Consider the following 24,151-nt stretch of genomic DNA (forward strand, 5'->3'; position numbering starts at 1 on the left):
CTGCGTGTCCGATTCTGCGAATCTATCGCCGCACCTGCGGCCCCAGCTGGACAGGGCCAAAACCACTTCTGCGGCTCCATGGCTACTTTTGCGACGCCGTACCTGCGGTCCAAAGTGCGCAGGTGCGATTACACTAGGTGCAACAGCTTCAGCAATTCCATAAGTCCCAAAATCAATCCGTTAAGCATTCGAAACACACCCGAGGCCCCCCGGGACCTCAACCAAACATACCAACCAGTCCTAAAATACCATACGGACTTAGTGGAGCCCTCAAACCACATCAAACAATGCTAAAATCACTTATCATCCTCCGATTCAAACTTAAAGAACTTGAAGCTTCCAAATTCGATAACCGATGCCGAAACCAACAAAACCACGTCCGATTGACCCCAAATTTTGCACACAAGTCGTATTCACCCCTACGGACCTACTCCAACTTCCGAAATTGGAACCCGACCCTGATATCAAAAATTCCACTACCGGTCAAAATCTCCAAAACTTCGACTTTCGCCATTTTAAGCCTAAATGAGCTACAGACCTCCAAAATACAATTCGGACACGTCCCTAAGTCCAAAATCACTTAACGAAGCTAACGGAACCGATGGAACTCCATTCCGGAGTCGTCTTCACACAGTTCCGACTACGGTCCAAATCCTAAGGCCTAAGCTCCCGTTTAGGGACTAAATGTCCCAAAACACTCCAAAAACTAAAATGAAACCTCCTGGCAAGTCACAATAGCAGAAATAGATACAGGGAAAGTAGTTAATAGGGGATCGAGGATATAACTCTCAAGACGACCGGCCGAGTCGTCACATCCTCCCCCTCTTAAAACAATCGTTCGTCGTCGAACGAGTATAGAGACATACATGAAGCTGTGAAAAGATAAGGATAACGGCTGGGCATATCATGCTTGCTCTCCCAAGTCGCCTCCTCGACCAGCTAACCCCTCCACTGAACCTTTACTAAAGCAATATTCTTTGACCTTAGCTTTCTGACCTGCCTGTCCAAAATATCTACTGGCTCCTCAACATAAGATATATCCTTGTCCAACTGGACTGAGCTGAAATCCAATACATGAGCCAGATCACCGTGATACTTTCGGAGCATAGAAACGTGAAATACCGGATAAACTCCTGTTAGGCTGGGAGGTAAGGCAATCTCATAAGCAACCTCCCCAACACGCCACAACACCTCAAAAGGACCAATATACCTCGGGCTTAGCTTGCCTTCTTTTCCGAACCTCATAACGCCCTTCATAGGCGATACCCGAAGCAAGACCCGCTCTCCAACCATGAATGCTACATCGCAAACCCTCAGGACCGCATAACTCTTCTGTCTGGACTGGGCTGTGCGAAGTCGATCCTGAATCACCTTCACCTTATCCAGGGCATCCTGGACCAAGTTTGTACCCAATAATCTGGCCTCGCCCGGCTCGAACCAACCCATTGGGGACCGACACCGCCTACCATACAGAGCCTCATACGGTGCCATCTGGATGCTCGACTGATAACTGTTGTTGTAGGCAAACTCCGCAAGTGGTAAGAACTGATCCCACGACCCTCCAAACTTCATCACACAAGCACGAAACATATCCTCTAATATCTGAATAGTGCGCTCGAATTGTCCGTCCATCTGAATGTGAAATGCTATGCTCAACTCCACTCGAGTACCCAACTCATTCTATACGACCCTCCAGAATCGTGATGTAAACTACGTACCACGGCCAGATATGAAAGATACCGGTACGTCAAGAAGCCTGACGATCTCACGGATGTAGATTCGAGCTAGCTGCTCGGAAGAATATGTAGTCATCACAAGAATGAAATGAGCTGACTTGGTCAGCCTATCCACAATCACCCAAACCGCATCAAACCTCCGTTGAGTCCGTGGGAGTCCAACAACGAAATCCATAGGGATCCGCTCCCATTTCCACTTCGGAATCTCTAGCTTCTGAAGCAACCCACTTGGTCGCTGATGCTCATACTTCACCTGCTGGCAATTTAGGCACCGGGCCACATACTCTACTATGTCTTTCTTCATTCTCCTCAACCAGTAATGCTGCCTCATGTCCTGATACATCTTCGTGGCACCCGAAAGAATGGAGTACCGCGAGCTATGATCCTCCTGAAGAATCAACTCATGCAAACCATCTACATTAGGCACACATAGCCTGCCCTGCATCCTCAATGCGCATCATCCCCAATAGTGACCTTCTTAGCATCACCATGCTGGACCGTGTCCTTAAGGACAAGGATGTGGGGATCATCATACTAACGCTCCCTGATACGATCATAAAGAGAAGACCGAGAGAACACACAAGCCAACACTCGACTCGGCTCAGAAATATCCAATCTCACAAACTAGATGGCTAAGGCCTGAACATCTAATGCTAAGGATCTCTCTACTGCTAGAGGATATGCTAAACTCCCCAAACACTCCGCCCGGCGACTCAAAGCATCGGCCACCACATTGGCCTTTCCCAGGTGGTATAAAATGGTGATATCATAATCCTTAAGAAGCTCCAACCACCTCCGCTCACGCAAATTAAGGTCCTTTTGCTTGAACAGATGCTGTAAACTCCGATGATCAGTGTAAATCTCACAAGGAACACTGTACAAATAGTGGCGCCAAATCTTCAAGGCATGAACAATAGCTTCTAACTCAAGGTCGTGGACATGATAGTTCTTATCATATACCTTCAGTTGTTTGGACGTATAGGCAATCACCCTGCCGTCCTGCATCAACACCATGCCAAGACCAATCCGTGACGCATCACAATATACAGTGTAGGAACCCGAACCTGTAGGCAATACCAAAACTGGGGCTGTAGTCAAAGTTGTCTTGAGCTTCTGAAAGCTCTCCTCACACTCTTCTGTCCACCTGAACGGAGCACCCTTCTGGGTCAGCCTGGTCATAGGTGCTGCAATAGATGAGAATCCCTCTACAAAACGACGGTAATACCCCACCAAACCAAGAAAACTGCGGATCTCCATAGTTGATGATGGTCTAGGCCAACTCTGCACTGCCTCCACCTTCTTCGGTTCTACCTTGATCCCATCAATCGATACTACATGACCCAAGAATGCCACTGAGTCTAGCCAAAACTCACACTTCAAAAATTTTGCATACAACCTCTTTTCTCTCAGAGTCTGAAGCACAGTCCTCAGGTGCTGTTCATGATCCTCCCGAGTCCGGGAGTACACCAGAATGTCGTCAATAAACACAATGACGAAGGAGTCAAGATAAGGCCGGATCATAATGTGCATCAAATTCATAAAGGTTGCTGGGGAATTGGTTAGCCCAAAAGACATAACAAGAAACTCATAGTGACCGTATCGGGTCCTGAAGGCAGTCATTGGGATATCTGGCTCCCGAATCTTCAACTAATGATAGCCTGAACGTAAGTCAATCTTGGAAAACACCCAGGCAACCTGTAACTGATCAAATAAGTCATCAATACGAGGCAATGTATACCTGTTCTTCACTGTATCTTTGTTTAGCTGGCGATAATCAATACACATATGCATAGAACCATCTTTCTTCTTCACAAACAAGACCGGAGCACCCCAAGGTGACACACTGGGCCGAATGAATCCCTTATCAAGCAACTCCTGCAACTGCTCCTTCAATTCCTTTAACTCAGGAGGAGCCATACGGTACGGAGGAATAGAGATGGGCTGAATGTCGGACAACAAATCAATGGCGAAATCAATATCTCTGTTGGGCGGTATGCCCAGAAGATCAACTGGAAACACATCTGGGAAATCCCTCACTACTGGAACTGACTCAACTGTAGGGGTATCAATACTGGCATCTCTCACATAAGCTAAATACGCATCACACCCCTTCTCAACCATTCGTTGAGCCTTAAGAAATGAAATAACTTTGCGGAGAGTGTACTCTAAGGTACCTTTGCACTCTAATCGCGGTAAGCCTTGCATAGCCAGCGTCAAGGTCTTAGCGTGACAATCTAGAATAGCATAATGGGGGGACAACCAGTCCATGCCCAAGATAATATCAAAATCTACCATGTTGAGTAATAATAAATCGGCTCTGGTCTCAAAACCACTAAGAGCAATCAAACACGACCAATACACGTGGTCCACAACAAGAGAATCTCCCACAGGAGTAGACACATAAATAGGGGAACTCAAAGAATCTTGAGATACGCCCAAATGTAGGGCAAAATAAGAGGACACATACGAATACGTAGAGCCTGGGTCAAATAATACCGAAGCATATCTATGACAGACTGGAACAATACCTGTAATGACAGAGTCGGAAGCAACTGCCTCTGCACGAGCCATAAGAGCATAATACCTGGCCTGGCCTCCCCCTCTAGGGCAACCTTGACCTCCCCGACCTCCACCTCGAGCTAGCTGAGCAGGTGGGGTGGTAGATGGTGCTGGAATCATAGCCTGAGGACCTGGTGAAGCACGTGGTGGCTGAGATGTCTGTGGAGGTGCACCTCTCCTAAGTCTGGGGCAATCCTTTACCATGTGGCGAGTGTCACCACACTCAAAACAACCCCTCGGAGGGCGTGGATACTATGACTGACTCGGGCTAGGTCTGCTGGACTGGCCATTAATAGCACCCAGAGCAGGAAGCATACTAGATACTAGCTGTGTATAATAAGGCTCCTGGGATCTAGAAGGGATTGGAACACCACTGGCGGCTGGAAGAGCTAAATGAACAAGGCGACTCACATAAACCCTACCATGGCAAGCTATCCGGGCACGAGCTCCAGAATAATAACCAGTCTCTCGAGACCTCTTGGCCTCCCTCTCCTCTCTGTCCCGAGCAATCATGCTCTCCAATATCCTGGCAATGCTCACAACCTATTGATAAGAGATTTCCATCTCCAACTCCCTAGCCATACTGATCCTGATGCTGGGGTGGAGTCCCTCAATAAAGCGATGAACCCTCTCCCGAACTGTACCAACCAAGGCCAGTGCATTTCGGGCCAAATCACTTAAACGGACTGTATACTCTGACACAGTCATAGAACCCTGGCGCAACTGCTCAAACTCTGGGCGCCATGCATCCCTGAGGCTCTGAGGGACATACTCTCTCAAAAATATATCCGAGAACTGAGTCCATGTGAGTGAGGCTACCTCGTCCGGACTACTCAACTCATAAGCACGCCACCACTGATAGGCTGCTTCTCTAATCTGGAAAGTGGTAAAAGAAACCCCACTCGTCTCTGCTACGCCTATAGTACAGAGAATACGATGACACTCCTCCAGAAAACCCTGAGCATCATCTGTAGCCAATCCGCTGAAGGTAGGTGGGTGGTATTTTTTGCACCTCTCAAATCTGAGATGCTCCTCCTCAGAAGCGGCTGTCCCGGTCTCATGCTAAAATGGAGCTACCGGCTGCATAGGAATGAATTCTGGCGCCTGATCAACCTGGACCCTCTACTTAGGAGTACGCGCTGTGGGAGTCTGTGCCCCTCCCCCAGCCCGAGATGTGGAGGGAGCTAGTGGAATTAGTCCAGCCTGAGCTAAGGTGCTGAACATGATCATGAACTGGGCTAGAGTCTCATAGAGGGCTGGTGCAGCAATAGGAACCTTCGGTGCCTGCCCTCCAGTTGGAGCTGCTGGGGGCTCCTATGTCGCAGCTCGCGCGGGTGCTCTGGCTACACCGCATTGTCATCCTCTACCCCCGACCCCGGTCTCTGGTGACTCTAGCAGGGGGAACGAGTGGCTGGTCGTCAGATCTCCCGGTACGGGTCCTCACCATCTGTGAGAAAGAATAGAATAGTGAATTTTAGAATTTTATGCCAATAACTCGCACGACAAGGAATCAAAAGAAGTATGATTGTTCCTACAGTTCCATAGCCTCCCGAGGATAAGCATAGACGTCTCCGTACCAATCCGCAAGACTCTAATAAACCGACTTGTGACTCACGAAACCTATGAACCTAGAGCTCTGATACCAACTTGTCCACGACCCAAATTCTCCCTCCGTGAATTGTCGTGATGACACCTATTCTCTACGACTAGGTAAGCCTAACACTTTGCGAAAATGAAATGAAAACATAAAAATTAACAACTAACAGTAGCAGATAATCTATATAAGCAATTGAGATGTCGCTCGTCATATACAATAGTCAACTCTCGGAATATACATAACACACCCAAGACCCGGAACACCGTAAGTCACAAGCTTCTACGAGATTCTAACTGTTCTATACATCACTGTCTATAGAAATAAGGGAAGAATGAACATAGGGGAATGAACATAGGCGCGGGCAGATGTACCTTGAAGTCTCCGAAAATAGCAGCGACTGCAACTAAAGACGAGGCTGGTGGGAGGAACCTGGATCTGCACACGAAAAACATGTGCAGGAAAGGGAGTGAGTACACCACAACGGTACCCAGTAAGTGCCAAGCCTAACCTCGATCGAGTAGTGACAAGGTCAGGTCAGGGCCCTACTGGTATATATATAATAAAAATAAGGCAGAATGAAATTTCATAATATAATAAAGACATAAATTTAACAAGAATGAAAACATAGAAAGGTAACAGATCAGTACACAGAAATAACAACAGGGGATCTCCCGAGATACCGTCTCGTAGTCCCAAACGTAAATGTGCAGGGGGATCTCCCGGAATACCGTTCCGTAGTCCCAAATTAAATATGCAAGACAGGGGGGATCTCCCGAAATCCTTCCATAGTCCCAAAGTAAATATGCAGGGGGATCTCCTGGAATACCGTTCCATAGTCCCAAAGTAAATATGCAAGACATGGGGGATCTCCCAGAATACTGTTCCATAGTCCCAAAGTAAATGTGTGGGGGGATATCCCGAAATATCATTCCGTAGTCCCAAAAGTAAGTACACAACTCAAACACTAGAATTCAATAGCTACAACACAAGATCCTACAATTTAAACTAAGTACAAGACAAGGAAAAACATTAAATTTACTAGACATGTTGCACGGAGTTCAGATAAACAATTAAGGCAAGTAGTCATGCTGTTCTAATCTAAAAGGATACTACACATGCTGATATGACTCAAATAAGAAGGAAAATAGGTTATTTCTTAGCAGAAATCAGGTTTTTACAACAATTAGCTAGTGTACGTACTTGTCACTTCACGTACATAACGCTCACATATCAAAACAGTACCAAATCCTAAGGGGAGTTCATCCACACAAAGTTAGGCAAGCCACTTACTTCGAACCAAGCTTAATCAATCCGTAACAATATAACTACAAGGAACTAATCTAGCTAATGAAGTCAAAGCTAAAGCAAGAAATCGAAAAAATCGCCCTAAAAAGTCTCCCCGGGCCCACGTCTCTAAATCGGGTAAAAGTCACAAAATATGAACACCCATTCACTCACGAGTTCACTCATACCAAAATTACTCAAATCCGATACCAAAATCTCGATCAAAATCACAAAATTTGACCTAAGAACTTTTCTCAACTTTTCCCCAAATTTTAATCCCCAAATCCAAAATTAAATGGAGAAGACAACTATAGATTAATGGAATACAACCAAAAACGAGTTAGGAATCATTACCCCAAAGCTTCCTCTGAAAATCCCTCGAAAAATAGCCAAATTCCGAGCTCTCAAGTCCAAAAATGAAGAATGAAATCAAACCCTCGCATTTAGCCATTTTTCTGCCAGAGATCTCGTTTTTGCGAGCTTTCAACTGCATCTGCGGTACCGTACTGTCGAAAATACCATCGCAGGTGCGAAAATCACTTAAGGGGAACTGGGTCCGCATCTGCGAACAAAGGCCGCATCTGCGAGCCCGCACTTGCGCTCCTCTTCCGCTTCTTCGTGTCCGCTTCTGCGGATCTATCGACGCACCTGTGGCCCCAGCTGGACAGGGCCAAAACTGCTTCTGCTGATCCATGGCCGCTTCTGCAGTGCCGCACCTATGGCCCAAAGTTCGCAGGTGCGATTACACTAGGTGCAGCAACTTCAGCAATTGCATAAGTCCCAAAGTCAATCTATTAAGCATTTGAAATACACCCGAGGCCCCCGGGACCTCAACCAAACATACCAACCAGTTCTAAAACACCATACGGATTTAGTTAAGCCCTCTAACCACATCAAACAATGCTAAAATCACTTATCATCCCCCGATTCAAACTTAAAGAACTTGAAACTTCCAAGTTCGACAACTGATGTCGAAACTAACCAAACCACGTCCGATTGACCCCAAACTTTGCACACAAGTTGTATTCAACCCTACGGAGCTACTCCAACTTCCGAAATCAGAACCCGACCACGATATCAAAAATTCCACTAACGGTCAAAATCTCCAAAACTTCGACTTTTGCCATTTCAAGCCTAAATGAGCTACAGACCTCCAAAACACAAACCGGATATGTCCCTAAGTCCAAAATCACCTAACGTAGCTAACAGAACCGACAAAACTCCATTCCGGAGTCGTCTTCATACAGTTCCGACTGCAGTTCAAATCATAAGGCTTAAGCTCCCGTTTAGGGACTAAGTTTTCCAAAACACTCTAAAAACCAAAACGGAACCTCTCGGCAAGTCACAATAGCAGAAATAGATACGGAAAAAATAGTTAATAGGGGATCGGGGCTATAACTCTCAAGACGACCGGCCGAGTCGTCACATACATTTCTACCAATAACGGAAAGGAGAAAATAAAATAAAAAATGGGCTTACTCAAACACTTTATAATAGCCACCTTTAAATATAATATATTTAAGCACTATATATATATATATATATATATATATATATATATATATATATATATATACTTTAAAAATAACTTAATCACTTTATATATTAATTTTAATATATTATATAGTCCCTAACATGTTGAAATGGAAGTTTTGACAAAGGCTTGATGAAGATATCTGCAATCTCATAGAAGAGGGAATATATCAAGTTGTCAGTGCTCCAATAGCCACCTTTTTGCAAACAAAGTGATAATCAATTTTTATGTGCTTTGTGCGAGCATAAAACACTGAATTTATGGTCATGTACAATGCACTTTTGTTATAACAAAAGAGTTGTGATAGTTCATGTAATTGATTCCAATGTCTTTGATCACGTCCAATTCACACTCAAATAACAAGTATGAAACGGTCGTTGCAATTATAAAATCCAACGCGAGTCCGAGTCGAATTCCACAAGGAGTTTAGGTTGATGCTAAGGTAAATACTCAAGAATAGAACGTGAAATAGCTCATTAGACTTTCAAACAACAATGGATAATTGTTATCTAAGTTGACAGCTAAGAAATTAAACTAAATAGTACAAACTAGAGAATGAAATATTTTTGGTATTTTAATCAATTAAGGGAAAAGCCTAGGGATGTAGCCTTCACCTAGGTGTAAACCTAATAGGTATAGTAAAGTAATGTTTGCTTGGTAGATCAGGGTGTGTTATGACTCTCAATTCTTAAGTACCCACTCAATACCTCTCGGTCAAAGAGTGATTATGCCCAAATTGGCTTTCTCAAGACCAAAATGGGTAACAATCTAAATAATTGATATGAGTCTAAGTGGGACTATCACTATCTCCAGTTCAAATACTTTAATCAAACTAGTCAAAACTTTAACTAGCTCAATTTTTTGTTAGCCAAGTTTTTCTAGACTAGGTTCCTCTTTCTCAAGTAAGAACTAAGTCCAATAGGCATGAATTAATGTTTGCAACCATTAAATCTAGATATAAAGTATAAACAAGGCTAAATAATAAACACTCAATCATTAACAAGCATTAATATTAATAGCCTATAAGTTTTACACACTAGGACTGGATCACAACCCTAGATAAAATATAGCTACTCATGCTTGAAGACATAGAAAATAAAAGCATAGAAGTAACTGAAGACATAAAACTAAAATTAGACAATAAAAGTAGTAGGTCTTCTCTAATTTTAATCACAACTTTCCTAAAGTAGTAAACTCTAACCACTACAGCTGCTAAAAATACAAAAGTTACCCTAAAAACATGTTTCTCGTTTATTTATAGTATCCAGAAATTTGCTGACAAAAATGTCCTTCGGGAGGTTTTGCGGCCGCATAATTTGGTGTGTGGACCGCACTTTCTTCTTTTGCTCTTGCAATGGGAGGGATTCTGTGGCCGCATAATAATCTCTATGGCCGCACTTCAGCTTCTGTGGCCGTACATTTTGGATGCAGACCGCATTCTAAAGAGGCTTCATACTTAGTCTTCTACAGCTTCCCTGAACTTTTCAAGCTTTGTCAGTGCAACCAACGTTTTCAACCGCACAATCTGGTGTGCGGACCGCACTCCTACTGAAATCCTCTGAGGCTTCAAGGGTACATACGCGGCCGCACTTGCATTTCTGCGAACCGCATCTCCATTACGGCCGCAGAATAAGTTCTGCGGATCACACTTTCCTTTGCATTAATCCTCTTTGCCTTGCTGAGCTGGAACACTCCTTTTTGAGTTAGATTTCTCCATTGAGCTCGAATCCTCCAACATGTCTGCACACAACTTCATTAGATTCAAAAATAAAAATCACTACTTTTGGACTAAAACCTAAAGCAAGAAGGTACTAATAAGTTGTTAAAATTCACACTTATCAACTCCCCCAAACTTAAGTCTTTTCTTGTAGTCAAGCAAATAGATTAGTTCCCACCTCCCCTAAGTGAAAGGTCATTTCAAAGAGTCAATTGTAATTCATTCTTACTCGGTTGGAATCAATAATTACCCACAATACTCATGCATTTTCAACAAGGTGACAAAACATATGTGACTTGCATATAACTATAGTGTGACATTTGAGCTTCAAGAATTGGCTTTACTCATAAAGGACATGCTTGTTCTATCATTTAAATCATGGTCGACTCCAAACTCTTCCCCCTCTAACTTCCATTTTCTATGCTCACTTCATGATTTAATACTCAAATTCTAGAGCAATAAAGGATTCACTCTTCTCTAGCAAAAGAATGTCACAAGTAAGGCTTCAAGTACCATAGGCTTGCCCCTCATATAGATCTCCACTAATGTAAGGTCACTCGGTTTAAAATTAAGTAGGACATTTTTCGGGTTGTAATGAAGGCTTTTGGATTGGGATAGGATACCATATGGGATAAGTGGTTATGTACTTCCTTAAGCACTCCAATTTTCATTTCTTGGCTCACATTTGCCAAACCCTTAGAGGCATTTCTTTTTCTTAGGGGCTAGAGAGACTTGCCATCATTCTTTATTGTTCATTTCATTCTTTTTCATAACCATAGACTTTTCCAATCTTGTCTACAACATTTGCTCTGTTAGTTATAAATCGTAGCATTTTAATAACCAAGCCATTATTAATATTTCTGAGGGTTGATTACTTGAATTCTTGGGGAACTAGTGGGAGTCGACTCCGGACTTGTAAACTGAATTATTTTTGCAACGACCGCTAGACGTTTGTAGTCAACTTTCTCGACTTAGTTTAGTCAACTTTCTCGACTTGAAATTTATTATATTGAAACTCTAACATTTGTAGTCTTATGTGTTATAGGTGCATCCCTAGAAACTCTTCAAGAACTGGTGAATTGTACGAAGAATTACCGGACCCTAAAAAAGCTTTCAAGGCACTAAATCGAGTAAACAAGAAAGACAAATTATAACATAACTAAATAGAACGAATCGAACTAGACATGGGTGACGTCATAGACGATCAAAACAATATAAACATTGGGAACAACTCGAACAACCAGGGTGTGTCATTTCTTGTGCCAGAAGCAACCTTGTATGATTGGGCACAACCCACCGCTAAAAATTTGGCAACCGCAATTGCAGTCCATCAGATATAAGCGGAATTATTTCAAATCACAAATAACATGCTACATCTGTTGTAGAAGAACAAGGGACTGTTCTCGGGGTCTTACATTGAAGATCCACAACAACATCTGAAAATTTTTCTATCGATTTGTGCCATGCAAAGGCAACTGAAAATGACACAGGAAGCAATAAGGCTATTGTTGTTTCTATTCTAAGTGACGGGAGAGGCTTAGACTTGGATCAGTTCGCTCCCCATAAACTCCATCACTACTTGGGAGGAATTAGTCAAGCAGTTTTGAACAAATTCTACGCACCCAATAAGACTGCCAAACAAGTTGATGAGATATTAAGCTTCAGGCAGAAACCAGCGGAAACACTGCAAGAAACGTGGGAGAGGTTCAAAGGGATGTTGGTCAAGTGTCCTCACCATGGCATTCCTGATCAAATGTTCTATATGGGATTGGCAGACAACTTGAAAGCCAATATTGATGCTTAAACAGGTGGATCATTTTTGAGCAAATCATTTAGAGAATGTAAGATATTACTTGATAAAATGGCTCAAAACCCAAGATGGATGACAAAAGACTCTATAATCACTCCTGTAGTTCACTCAGCAGCTCTAGACCCAAACAACTCCATAGCTAAGAATATGGACACTCTAATGATGCAAATGAGTATCCTTACCACAAAAATTTTAATGAGTCGGGCCAAAAGCAGGTGCACATAGTTGACACGAAAAATGGAGAATTATGCACACCATGCATTAATCAACCATGTGTGTGCTTGTGGAGCGGTAAAAGTGACAATCAAAACTATCAAGAGAATATGAACTATGTGGGCAACTATGGAGCCCATAGACAAGGTGGTTAGAATTGGGGAATGCAGAATTAGCATTATAGACCAGCACATTAGCAATACAATAACAACAACAATCCTGGAACTATGCGACCACAGGATCAAGTCATGCCTTACCAAAGGCAACATGGTTACAAGCAGCAAAATCAATATCTAGCTTATCCACAACCCCAACAACAACAACAGATAGTGAGACAAGATGATGGGTTGTCTGAAATTAAAGGAATGCTGCAACAACTCATTGGGTCTAACAAAAAAATACAAGAGAAGGTTGAAGCACATGACTCAACGATAAAAGGCATTGATATTGAATTAGGGTAGATATCTTTTGGCTCTGAATAATTGTCCCCAAGGGATGCTATTTACGGACACAAATGTCAACCCGAAAGAGCAGGACCCGAAGCAGCTGATGGCTGTGAGTTTGAGAAATGGTAGAGATCTTGATTAAGAGAAAGAAATTGCTCATAAAAGCCGGCCAACTAAGATACTTGTGCTAGTACCAATTGAGGTAGATGAGCCAACTGAGCTAACAGAAGTAACAATGCAGCAGGCCTAGGAGGAACTAAACAAAGAAAAAGAGGTTACAAAGGAAACTGAGCAAGGGTAAGAGGAAGTAACAGAAAAAGTGTCTGAACAGGATTCCACCCCAATCATAGAAAGGAAGAGACTCCAACACCTTTCCCACAGAGATTGGCCAAATATCAGAAGGATGAGCAATACAAGAAATTCATGGAGATATTGAAGTAGATTCAGGGGAACATCCCACTGATTGATGCCTTGAGGGAGATGCCCGGTTATGCAAAGATGATGAAGGACTTGATGTCTCGAAAGTTTGACTTTCAAGACTTGGAAACTATGAGATTGACTCAGACCTATAGTGTTGTTGTGACAAGACCTATAGTTGAGAAGTTATCCAACCCAGGGAGTTTCACAATTCCGTGCACCATAGGCAACTATGCTTCTGCTAAAGTATTGTGTGATTTGGGGGTGAGCATAAACTTGATGCCCTTGTCTATCTATAAAAGGTTGGGCATTGGAAGAGCAAGTCCCACATCCATGTTACTACAACTAGCCGACTGAATGGGGAAAATGCCATTAGGTATACTTTACAATGTACTTGTGCAGGTTGGAAATTTTGTGTTCCCGACAGATTTTGTCATTCTAGACTGCCAAGTTGATGAGGGGATTCCAATAATTTTGGGAAGGCCATTCTTAGCCACAGGGAGAGCTCTGATTGATTGTGAAACTAGGGAACTAAAGATGAGACTGAATAATGAAGAAATAACATTCAATGTGCAGAAGTCCATGCGACGACCCAGTGAGTTTGCCAATTACTCTCTGATTGAAGCAGTGGATGTGATCATGGAGGAAGAAGATAAGATGCTTAATGTAAAAGATCCTCTAGCAGCCTGCCTCATAAACCTAGAAGAGGTAGATGGTGAAGACTTGGCGGAGTAGGTTTTGGCTCTTGAAGGCCAAGGGTAGTAGAAAAAAGAGCTCGAATTCAAGCCTTTACACTTAGAAGAAAGAAAGACCTCTCTAGCTAAGCCATCAATTGAAGAGCCACCACAGTTGGAGCTAAAATCGTTACCATCTTACCTCATGTATGCTTACTTAGGCCCTAACTCGACCTTACCTGTTATTATCTCATCTGGTTTGTTAGATATACAGGTGGTATGACTTTTGCAGGTTCTGAAGGAGTGCAAGACTACAATTGGTTGGACCATTGTAGACATAAAGGGTATTAGCCCAACCTTTTGTATGTATAATATTCTACTAGAAGATGGGCACAAACCTTCCAGAGAATATCAAAGAAGGCTGAAACCCAATATGAAAGAAGTGGTGAAGAAAGAAGTGATCAAGTGGTTAGATGCGGGAATCATTTTCCCCATCTCTGACATCAACTGGGTTAGCCTAGTTTAGTGTGTGCCAAAGAAGGGATGATTAACACTTTGGTTGGAATGATTAATAACTAAAATTAACTATGAAACTAAAATAATTAATAATTGATCACAAAAAGACAAGAGTTGAGTAACACCGAAATATCAATGGGAGAAATAAGGGTCATGACAGGATATGTTCAAGATAGCTATTTGGGATCTAATTCTAGTTCAACTCACTCTAAAGTTCTAATGATTCTCACGAATTCATTCGATGATTAGTTCAAACATGTAGTCAAGACTCGTCTCTCGATTAAATCTTAACTCCACAAGGTGAACTAATATAAGCACTATGAACATATGCAAGCATGTGTTAATGGATTAGTCTTCAGAAAAACGTCTCTTGAATATTATCCTAACTTAATTTAATCAACAATTCAACAAGCTCTTTCGATTACTTAAAAGAATCACTGAATTAAACCAAATAAAATAATACAAAACTAATCACCAAAATATTCCTCTTTCGATTAAATAAACTGGTGAATAAAGTTCCAATCAATTCAAAGCTTCATAAATGAATTCAAGCAAAGAACTAGAGTTAAAATCTACAAATATCAATAAAAACACCATATCTGTCAAACTCTAAGGTAAACTATTCCATATTCATGGAGAAATTAATAAAAAATAAAGTTGAACAATAAGAAAACACGAATTCAATCCAAACTCGCGTGTTGAGTTGAGGAAATAATGATGAATCTTTATGCTTTGAGTCTCCAATGCTCTTCCAATATTTCGTAGGTCAAAAGTCTTCTAAAAATGTGTTTCTAGTGTATTTATACCAAGTCATAACGTGCCCGGACCAAACTATCCTCTCTGAGCCGAAGTGGAAAAACCTGTAAAGTTTTTACACTTCATGCATCGTTCAGTGCCATGCACCCTGCGTCGCATTAGGTAATTTGCTCAGTTGTAAACTCTTTGAACTTAGCTTGTCTGACAAACATTTGTACTAATATGTCGCACTATGCCACGCGCCCTGCGTCGCATTAGTGTATTTTTCTGTCAGACCCAAAAACACCAAGTCTCTGAACTTCTCAAACTTCTGACGAACCTTTGTACAAATGCAATGCTTAATACCACGCCTTATGCGACGCACTAGTACATTTTTATCCAGCCCATCTTCTAACTCGAAATAATCTCATTCAAAGCATAAAACACGTAATAAATGTAAATCACCACCATTTAAGCTCAAACATGCTTGAAGTGCAGTAATTAGAGTGCAAAATGCGGCTAAAACACGTGTTCGTAGCCTAACATTCACACCCCACACTTAAACCATTGCTCGTCTTCGAGCAATCAAACTACACTTCACATAGAGACGACCTTTTTATCAGACAACTTTCCTAACGCATCATGCCAAGAATATTTAAAGCAGAGTAAGCATCCTATCATAACATCCTAGCCTCAAGACTCGACTCACATGCACCACGTATTTTTTAAAAAACTGCTAACTTACTCTAACACATAGGCCAAAGACATTACCTTTCCTTTACAAATTATGTGCCCTCACACCAAAGATAGAGAGTAGTTCCATACACAATAAAATACAAGAACAAATAGGAACTCAAGATAGAAAAAATTAACTCACTCTCAAAATTAAAATTCATGTGCCACAGAAAACGTATCATAGGCTTGCCCGTAGTGTAATACTCTACTAAATGAGCTCATTCAGTCAAAGATCAAGTAGGACTTTAATTGGTTGTAATGTAGGTTGCGGGATGGGTAGGATACATATAGATATAGTGACTACACCTTTCTAAGCACTTTAATATATATACATTAATAATTTAAACCCCACACTTTTGTTGAACCAAACCCTAACCTTCACACATAATAGCATCAAGCTCTCAATATCTTTAAGCACAACCACGATGAGAACTACCACTAGCAAGGAATCAATTTTTTTCTTTTCTAAGTTCTGATTTTTGTTTTTTCAAGCAAACTCACTTTTTTTCTTTCAATTCCCTAAAAGAGGTTGTCACAATTTTTCAAACAATGCACCTTTCTCAATAGTTCCACTCAAAAACCCGACCATACCTCAACTTAGCTTTTACAAGTTTATAACAAATTCAAGTGCTCAAGAGATGTAAAAGGTTCAAAAAGATAGTCAATTCAAAATAATATGGATCACACTTGTAGTGTGGTTGCCAAAGAAGTAGGATTATAGGCTCAAAAGGGCTAACTAGGATACACAATAATTAGGCGGGTCATAAATATATAATTGACTCAACAAAGAAATGTCTCTATCATTTTCTAGACTAAACAAGACTACTATTTCGTTTTGCAAACATACGGGGCATGTTCTAGACATCAACTGACATGCACAGAATATCAACAAAATCTCACACATACATAGGAACATAACTCACTTAGGACCGGATTTATCCCGACTCTCTGGTCAAAGCAGTTAAGCAACATTAAAATCAAATAATTTTAGGCACTTATCCAAGAGTCAAGAACTGAGCCTAGGCGTCACGACTAAGGCACTCACTACTCTCAAGGTATAACAAAGTTAAGATAAGTTATCTCCAATTAACACTAGAGCACAAGACTTCCCTATTCCTAATAAAAGAAAAACTAACTACACCCGGTTCAAACAAAACCCTTGGAAGAGAACCGCATCATAAAGAAATATCAAGGGAGAATTGTTACCTACCTAAGAAAAATAAAATATATATTTTTCTTCGACTTTGATCCCTCGAGAAGACAGTCGAGGAAATCCATCGTCGGGAAAAGTCAAAAAAATAATTTCAAGCAAAACACAAGAAAACAAACAAACATGCACATATTTACATCCCCCACCCCCACTTTAAATTGTGGCATATCCCTATGACACACAAATAAAGAGCAAGAGGTAAACAAAACTCTCCTAATTCATCTAGTCAGGGTCTAAATCGAAGTCGGGATCTCCTTTGCATGACCGACCCAGTGCACACATCCATGCTGAGAGTTTCTTTTCTTCTTTCTTTGGGTACACCCCACACTTATCATGCTTATTCTCTCTAGCTAGCTCTTTTAGGGCCCCATTGCTCATTCCATATTAAAGACCACCCTTTCTTCCCCCACTCTGAGCATGCGCTGCCTTACTTGAATGTCCAGAATCGCTGTGCCAATAGCCAAGAAGGGTCTCCCTAGAATTAGAGGGACTTCCTATTCTCTTCCATGTTCACCACGATAAAGTCCACATGGAACACAAATTTGTCCACTCTAATTAGCACATCTTCTACTAGTCCTTCAGTTATGATTGTGGTCTAATCCGCTAGCTGCAAGGACACGGGTATAGATCTAATTTCTCCAATTTCTCCATCCAATTTCCTGAAAATAGACAAAGGCATACAATTAATAGAAGCACCCGAATCACACAAAGATTTTTCAAACTTAGTGCTTCTTAAAGATCAAGGTATAGTAAAACTCCCTGGATCTCTACACTTTTAAGGGAGCTTATTTTGCAAAATGGCACTACAATGTTCTGTGAGCCTGACAATCGATGTGTCCTTTACTTTCCTCTTGTTGGACAGTATCTCCTTTAAGAACTTGGCATATGCTAGCATTTGTGAAAGCACCTCTATGAAAGGTACATTAACATGCACCCGCTTGAGAACCTCTAGAAAATGCCCAAATTGTTTGTCTAGGCTCTCTCTTCTTTGCTTCCAAGGGAAAGGTAGAGAAGGAACATATTTACTCTCTTCGATATCATCATTACTTCTTTGTTTGTCTTTCTTATTCCTTGTAGGAACTTCATATTTGTTCTTCTTTTTCTTATTCTTCTTCTTCAGATCATCCTCTTGCTCTGCCCTCACTTCACTCTTATGCTCATCACTTTTCTGCTCTCCTTCATTTTTAACTTGATATCCCGTCAACTAATTATTCTCTACTACCAACAAATCTTGTGATATATTGCCATTCCTCAAAGACACTGCATTCACTGTTTCCTTTGGATTCCTTTTGGTATTCGCGTAGAGGGTTCCTGGGGACCTCTCGGATAACAGACTAGCAATCTGCCCCACTTGCCTCTCTATGTTTCGAATAGCTACACTATGAGTTTCAAATCTCTCACCTTGTCTTAATAATGAAGGCCTTTATTAGATCTTCCAAGCTAGCCTGATTAGAATATGGAGGCTGATATTGCTACCTCTGCTGATTTTGAAATCCTGGAGCTCCTTGTCCCTAGGGTCTCGGATTATTCTGCTGCCATGAGTTGAGATTACCATTTGTTGAACTCCAAGAAAAGCCTAGGTGCCTCTGCCTCATAGAGTTATAATTATTACCACTCTGGTAGTTGACTCTGTCAAAGCTTCCCATATCATTTACCATTTCATCTGCAGCTGAGGCCTGACACTCATGCGTTGGATGACCTATTCCACAAAAGTCATAAATTGATGATGGTTGGCTCTGGACCTTGGCTACAATCAACTTTCTTATCTCTCTGGCCATGGTATCTAGATATGCTTGCACTGATGTGTTAGAATCCACTTGATGAACCCAGATGATTTTCTTCTATCATTACTCTTAGCAGGCCATTGATTAGCATCTTCAGAGAGCTCATCAAGAATTGCAATAATCTCTTCAGGAGTCTTCTTCATTAAAGGACGTCCAACTGCAGTGCTCAGAGTTCGTCGTGAGGAAGATGTCAGTCCATCCCAAAAGTCCTGAAGTTGCATCCACAATTCAATCCCATTATGCTGACACTTTCTCACTCTCTTTAAATATTTCCCAAGCCTTGAAAACTATTTCAGTGTCCTTATGGCAGAAGTTGTGAATTTCCCTTCTAAATTTAACTGTTTTTGCAACTGAGAAGTCTTTGTCAAGGAAAATTTTAGTCATATCTTCCCATGTCCTGATTGACCCCGCTGGTAAGCTATAATGCTAGTTCTTCGCGTCATCCTTTAGTGAAAAGGGGAATGCCCTTAAGTAGACTGCATCTTTTGACACTTCGTTGTAGTGGAAGGTGTTCATGATTTTCTTAAAATCCATCAAGTGAGTGTTAGGATCTTCATTCACCTTCCCTTTGAAGACACATTTGTTCTAGATAGTTTGAAGCAAACCTTGCTTCAACTCAAAATTATTCGCTGCTACGGGTGGAAGTCTGACACTGGACAGTCCCTGATTGTAGATTGGTCTGGCATAATCACCCAATGCTCTACCGGGCCTGGGTACCATATTTTCGAAATGGTCTTCAACCAAGAGTCGATTTAGATTGAATCTTCGACCCCCATCATCTTCGATAGTCTCATCAGCAACTCTACGGGCTACCTCAGCTACTATTCGTGCAACTTCTTCTCTATGTTGTGATGTCTCTCTTATAGCTAAATCTACCCCGTCGTCACCATTATTAGCCATGTGTGCTTGGGTTGAAGATTGCCCCAAGAACTTTTCGGTGAGTTATTTCTCTTTCCTCAACTGTCGCAGACTCTTTTCCACCTCTGGATTGTATGGAATCAATTTTTTTTGAAGAAGATCAAGTCATACACCAGAGAAATCAACATATTTCCTACACACGGAAGAGAAACCCGTGAAAAATAAAATAAAATAGGTTCCTGAATTAGCACCAAAAGCTATTTTAAACACTATTGATTGCCAATCCCCAGCAACAATACCAAAATTTGACGAGCGCAAAATACAATACGAAATTGATGCTCGCTAGCCAAAGATAGTATAGTTTAATTGGCATCTCCACATGGATTGGATTTAAATGATGCTCAAGTAATTTATAGCGAACTCTATTCAAGATGATTAACACTTTGGTTGGGATGATTAATAACTAAAATTAACTATAAAACTAAAACTATTAACAATTGATCACGGAAAGACAAGAGTTGAGCAACACTGAAATATCAATGGAAGAAATAAGGGTCATGACAGGATATATGCAAGATAGCTATTTGGGATCGAACTCTAGTTCAATTCACTCTAAAGTTCAAATGATTCTCACGAATCCACTTGATGATTAGCTCAAATGTGTATTCAAGACTCCTCTCTCTATTAAATCTTTACTCTACGAGGTAAACTAATATAAGCATTGTGAACATATGCAAGCATGCGTTAATGGATTAGTCTTCAGGAAAACGTCTCTCGAATATTATCCTAACTTGATTTAATCAACAATTCAACAAGCTCTTTCGATTACTTAAAAGAATCACTGAATTAAACCAAACAAAATAATGCAATGATACTCACCAAAATATTCATCTTTCGATTAAATAAACTGGTGAATAAAGTTGCAATCAATTTAAAACTCCATAAATGAATTCAAGCAAAGAACTAGAGTTAAAATCCATAAATATCAATCAAAACACCATATCCCTCAAACCCTAAGGTAAACTACTCCATATTTAAGGAAAAATTCATCACAAATAAAGGTAAAAAATAAGAAAACATGAATTCAATCCAAACTCGGGTGTTGAGCTGAGGAAAGAATGATGAATCCTTGTGCTTTGAGTCTCCAATGCTCTTCCAATCTTCTATAGGTCAAAAGTCCTCTAAAAATGTGTTTCTAGTGTATTTATACCAAGTCGGAACGTGCCCGGATCAAACTATCTCTCTTGAGCCGAAGTGGGAAAACCTGTAAACTCTTTACACTTCATGCGTCGCACAGTGCTACGCACCCTGCGTCACATTAGTGTAATTTGCTCAGTTGTAAACTCTCTGAACTTAGCTTGTCTGACAAGCTTTTGTACTAATGCATCACACTATGCCACGCGCCCTCTGTCACATTAGTGTATTTTTTTGTCAAACCCAAAACTCCAAGTCTCTGAACTTCTCAAACTTCTGACAAACTTTTGTACTAATGTGACGCTTAAAGTCACACCTTATGTGACACACTAGTACATTTTGCTCCATCCCATCTTCGTAATCCGAAATCAACTCCTACAAAGCATAAAGCATGTAACAAGTATAAATCACCATCATTTAAGCTCAAACATGCTCAAAGTACAGTAATTAGAGTGCAAAATATGACTAAAACACGTGTTCCTAGCCTACCATCAGGGAGGTCCCACTTTTGCTTCCTGGATGGATACTAAGAGTATAACTAGATCTCTATTGCCCTAGAGGATAGAGAGAAAACGTCGTTCACCTGTCCATATGGCATATATACTTTTTGGAGAATGTCGTTTGGCCTATGCAATGCACCCTCCATATTCCAAAGGTGCATGATGGCCATCTTCACATATATGGTAGAGGACATAATAGAGGTTTTCATGGACGATTTCTCAGTGGTGGGGAACTCGTTCGATGACTGTCTTATGAATCTTAGAAGAGTACTAAAGAGGTGTATGGAGACTAATCTGGTACTGAACTAGGAAAAGTATCATTTCATGGTATAGGAAGGTATAGTCTTGGGACACCTAGTATCAAGTAAGGTCATTGAGGTGGACTGTGCTAAAGTTGATGTAATAGAGAAGTTGTCACCACCCACTTCTGTCAAGTGTAAATTGCTTATAGGAAGTTTTCTTAGTCACTGCAGCTTCTACAGGAGATTTATACAAGATTTTTCCAAAATTGCTAACCCTTTGTGTAAATTGCTTGAAAAAGCAGGGCATCTTTTGAGGAGTTCAAAAAGAGGTTGGTGACTACACTAATCATAGTGGCACATGACTGGGAACAACCTTTTGAGCTGATGTGTGATGCAAACGAGTATGTTGTGGAAGCAGTTCTTGGGCAGCGAAACGATAATCATGCATCAAATCTACTATGCAAGTAGAACCTTGAGTGGTGCACATCTAAATTACACAGTGACCGAGAAGGATAAGCTAGCAGTGGCATTCATATTTGACAAATTCAAGACATACATGATAGTCTCAATGGTAATCATTTATACTAACCATGCTACTCTCAGGTACTTAATTGAGAATAAGGAGTCAAAGTCGCGCCTGATTCGATGGGTATTACTCCTGTAATAATTTGATTTGGAAACCCGTGACCGAAATGGAATGGATAACTAAGTGGTTGATCACTTGTCCAGGCTTGAAGGAGCCGAAAAGAAGGTTGATATAGAAGAGATTGCATAGACTTTTCCAGACAAATAACTCTTAGCGACAAGTATCGAGGTGGCACCATGGTATGCGGATATTGCAACTACCCGGCGAGCGGTATTGTTCCCTATGACTTGTACTATGTGCAAAGTAAATAGTTCTTTTGTGATTGTCGCATGTATTAATGGGATGAGCCTTATTTGTTTAGGATTTATATTGATAACATTATCCGGAGGTGTATCCGTGAGATAGATCAGTCTTCTGTTTTGCAGGCATATCACGCTTCACCATATGTTGGCCATTTTGGAGGGGTAAGGACAATTACTAAGGTGTTAGAGTCGGGCTTCTACTGGCTGACATTGTTCAAGGATGTACACTACTGGGTAAAGATCTATGATGAATGCCAACGGATCGGGAATATCTCCCGTCGACATGAGATGCCAATGAACCCGATTCAGGAGGTGGAAGTATTTGATGTATGGGGAATCGACTTCATAGGGCCTTTTTTCAGCTCATACGGCAACAAATACATACTTGTAGCAGTTGACTATGTGTCAAAATGGGTGAAAGTTTTAGCACTCCCTACAAATGATGCGAAGGGAGACATTGGTTTTTTGAGAAAGAACACCTTACACCCGATTTGGCACACCAAGGGCAATAATCAGTGATGGAGGCACCCACTTTTGCAACCGAGCCTTCACAAAGCTATTGAAAAATATGGTGTTCGCCACAAGGTGGCCACTCCGTATCACCTCCAAACAAGCGGGCAAGTGGAGGTGTCGAACAGAGAAATAAAGAGTGTTTTGACAAAGACTGTGAATGCTACGAGAACAGACTGGGCGAGAAAGTTATATGATGCACTATGGGATTATCGCACCGCTTTTAAAACTCCAATTGGCATGTCGCCATATAAACTGGTATTTGGGAAAGCGTGTCATTTACCTGTGAGCTGGAGCATAGAGCTTTGTGGGCTCTGAGGCAATTGAATCTCGATATGAAAGCTGTAGGTACAAATAGAGTCACAGAGTTGCACGATCACGATGAGTTACATTACCATGATTTTGAGAGCATAAGATTATACAAAGAGAGAATGAAAATGATCCATGACAAGAATATTGTGGAGCACAATTTTAAACTTGGAGATTTGGTACTGTTGTATAATTCACGACTGAAATTGTTTCCGGGCAAGTTGAAGTCAAGATGGTTAGGACCATTTTGTGTACTAGAGGTACATCCTACGAAAGCAGTGGCAATTGAGTCGAAAGATGGAGTTCAGAAGTTCATGGTTAATGGAAAAAGGTTGAAACATCACCTTGGCATGGATGAGGAAAAAGTTGTGTCGGTGATTTATTTGAAGGAGCCCCAAGTGTTGAGTGAACCTTGAGTTTGATTGACTGCGCCGTGCCACAACGTTAAATCAGGAGCTTTGTGGGAGGCAATCCATTATAATGTTGTATTAATCATGTCGCGACGTTAAATCAGGCGCTTTGTGGGAGGCAACCTAATTTTAGTTTATTTTAGCTTCATTAGACTTTTATTTTTATTTTTTAGGTACTAACAAATCGTTGGTTAAGTCTTTGTGTTTGAATAGGTATTAGAGCATGTTGGAAAGTCAAGAAAACATGGAGAAATCCAAAAAATGGACCCGGCA

General features: G+C 41.1%; 2 protein-coding genes and 1 non-coding gene across 3 annotated transcripts; 2 read left to right on the forward strand and 1 right to left on the reverse strand.

Moving 5' to 3' along the window:
* Positions 1-12,063: 12,063 nt before the first annotated feature.
* Positions 12,064-12,170, reverse strand: LOC117279002 (small nucleolar RNA R71). The gene has a single exon (XR_004509389.1). It is a non-coding gene; the product is annotated as a small nucleolar RNA R71 (small nucleolar RNA).
* Positions 12,171-21,699: 9,529 nt separating this feature from the next.
* Positions 21,700-23,168, forward strand: LOC117279001 (uncharacterized). Its single transcript, XM_033658441.2, has 4 exons — positions 21,700-21,786; positions 21,853-22,090; positions 22,262-22,364; positions 22,709-23,168. The coding sequence occupies exons 1-4, from the start codon at positions 21,700-21,702 to the stop codon at positions 23,166-23,168; spliced, it is 888 nt and encodes a 295-aa protein (XP_033514332.2).
* Positions 23,169-23,494: 326 nt separating this feature from the next.
* On the forward strand, positions 23,495-23,884 carry LOC138899172 (uncharacterized). The gene has a single exon (XM_070185301.1). It carries the CDS (start codon positions 23,495-23,497, stop codon positions 23,882-23,884), a length of 390 nt encoding a protein of 129 aa, XP_070041402.1.
* Positions 23,885-24,151: the final 267 nt, after the last annotated feature.

Source organism: Nicotiana tomentosiformis, chromosome 9 (assembly GCF_000390325.3).
Source record: "Nicotiana tomentosiformis chromosome 9, ASM39032v3, whole genome shotgun sequence".
In the NCBI taxonomy this organism is placed as follows: domain Eukaryota; kingdom Viridiplantae; phylum Streptophyta; class Magnoliopsida; order Solanales; family Solanaceae; genus Nicotiana; species Nicotiana tomentosiformis.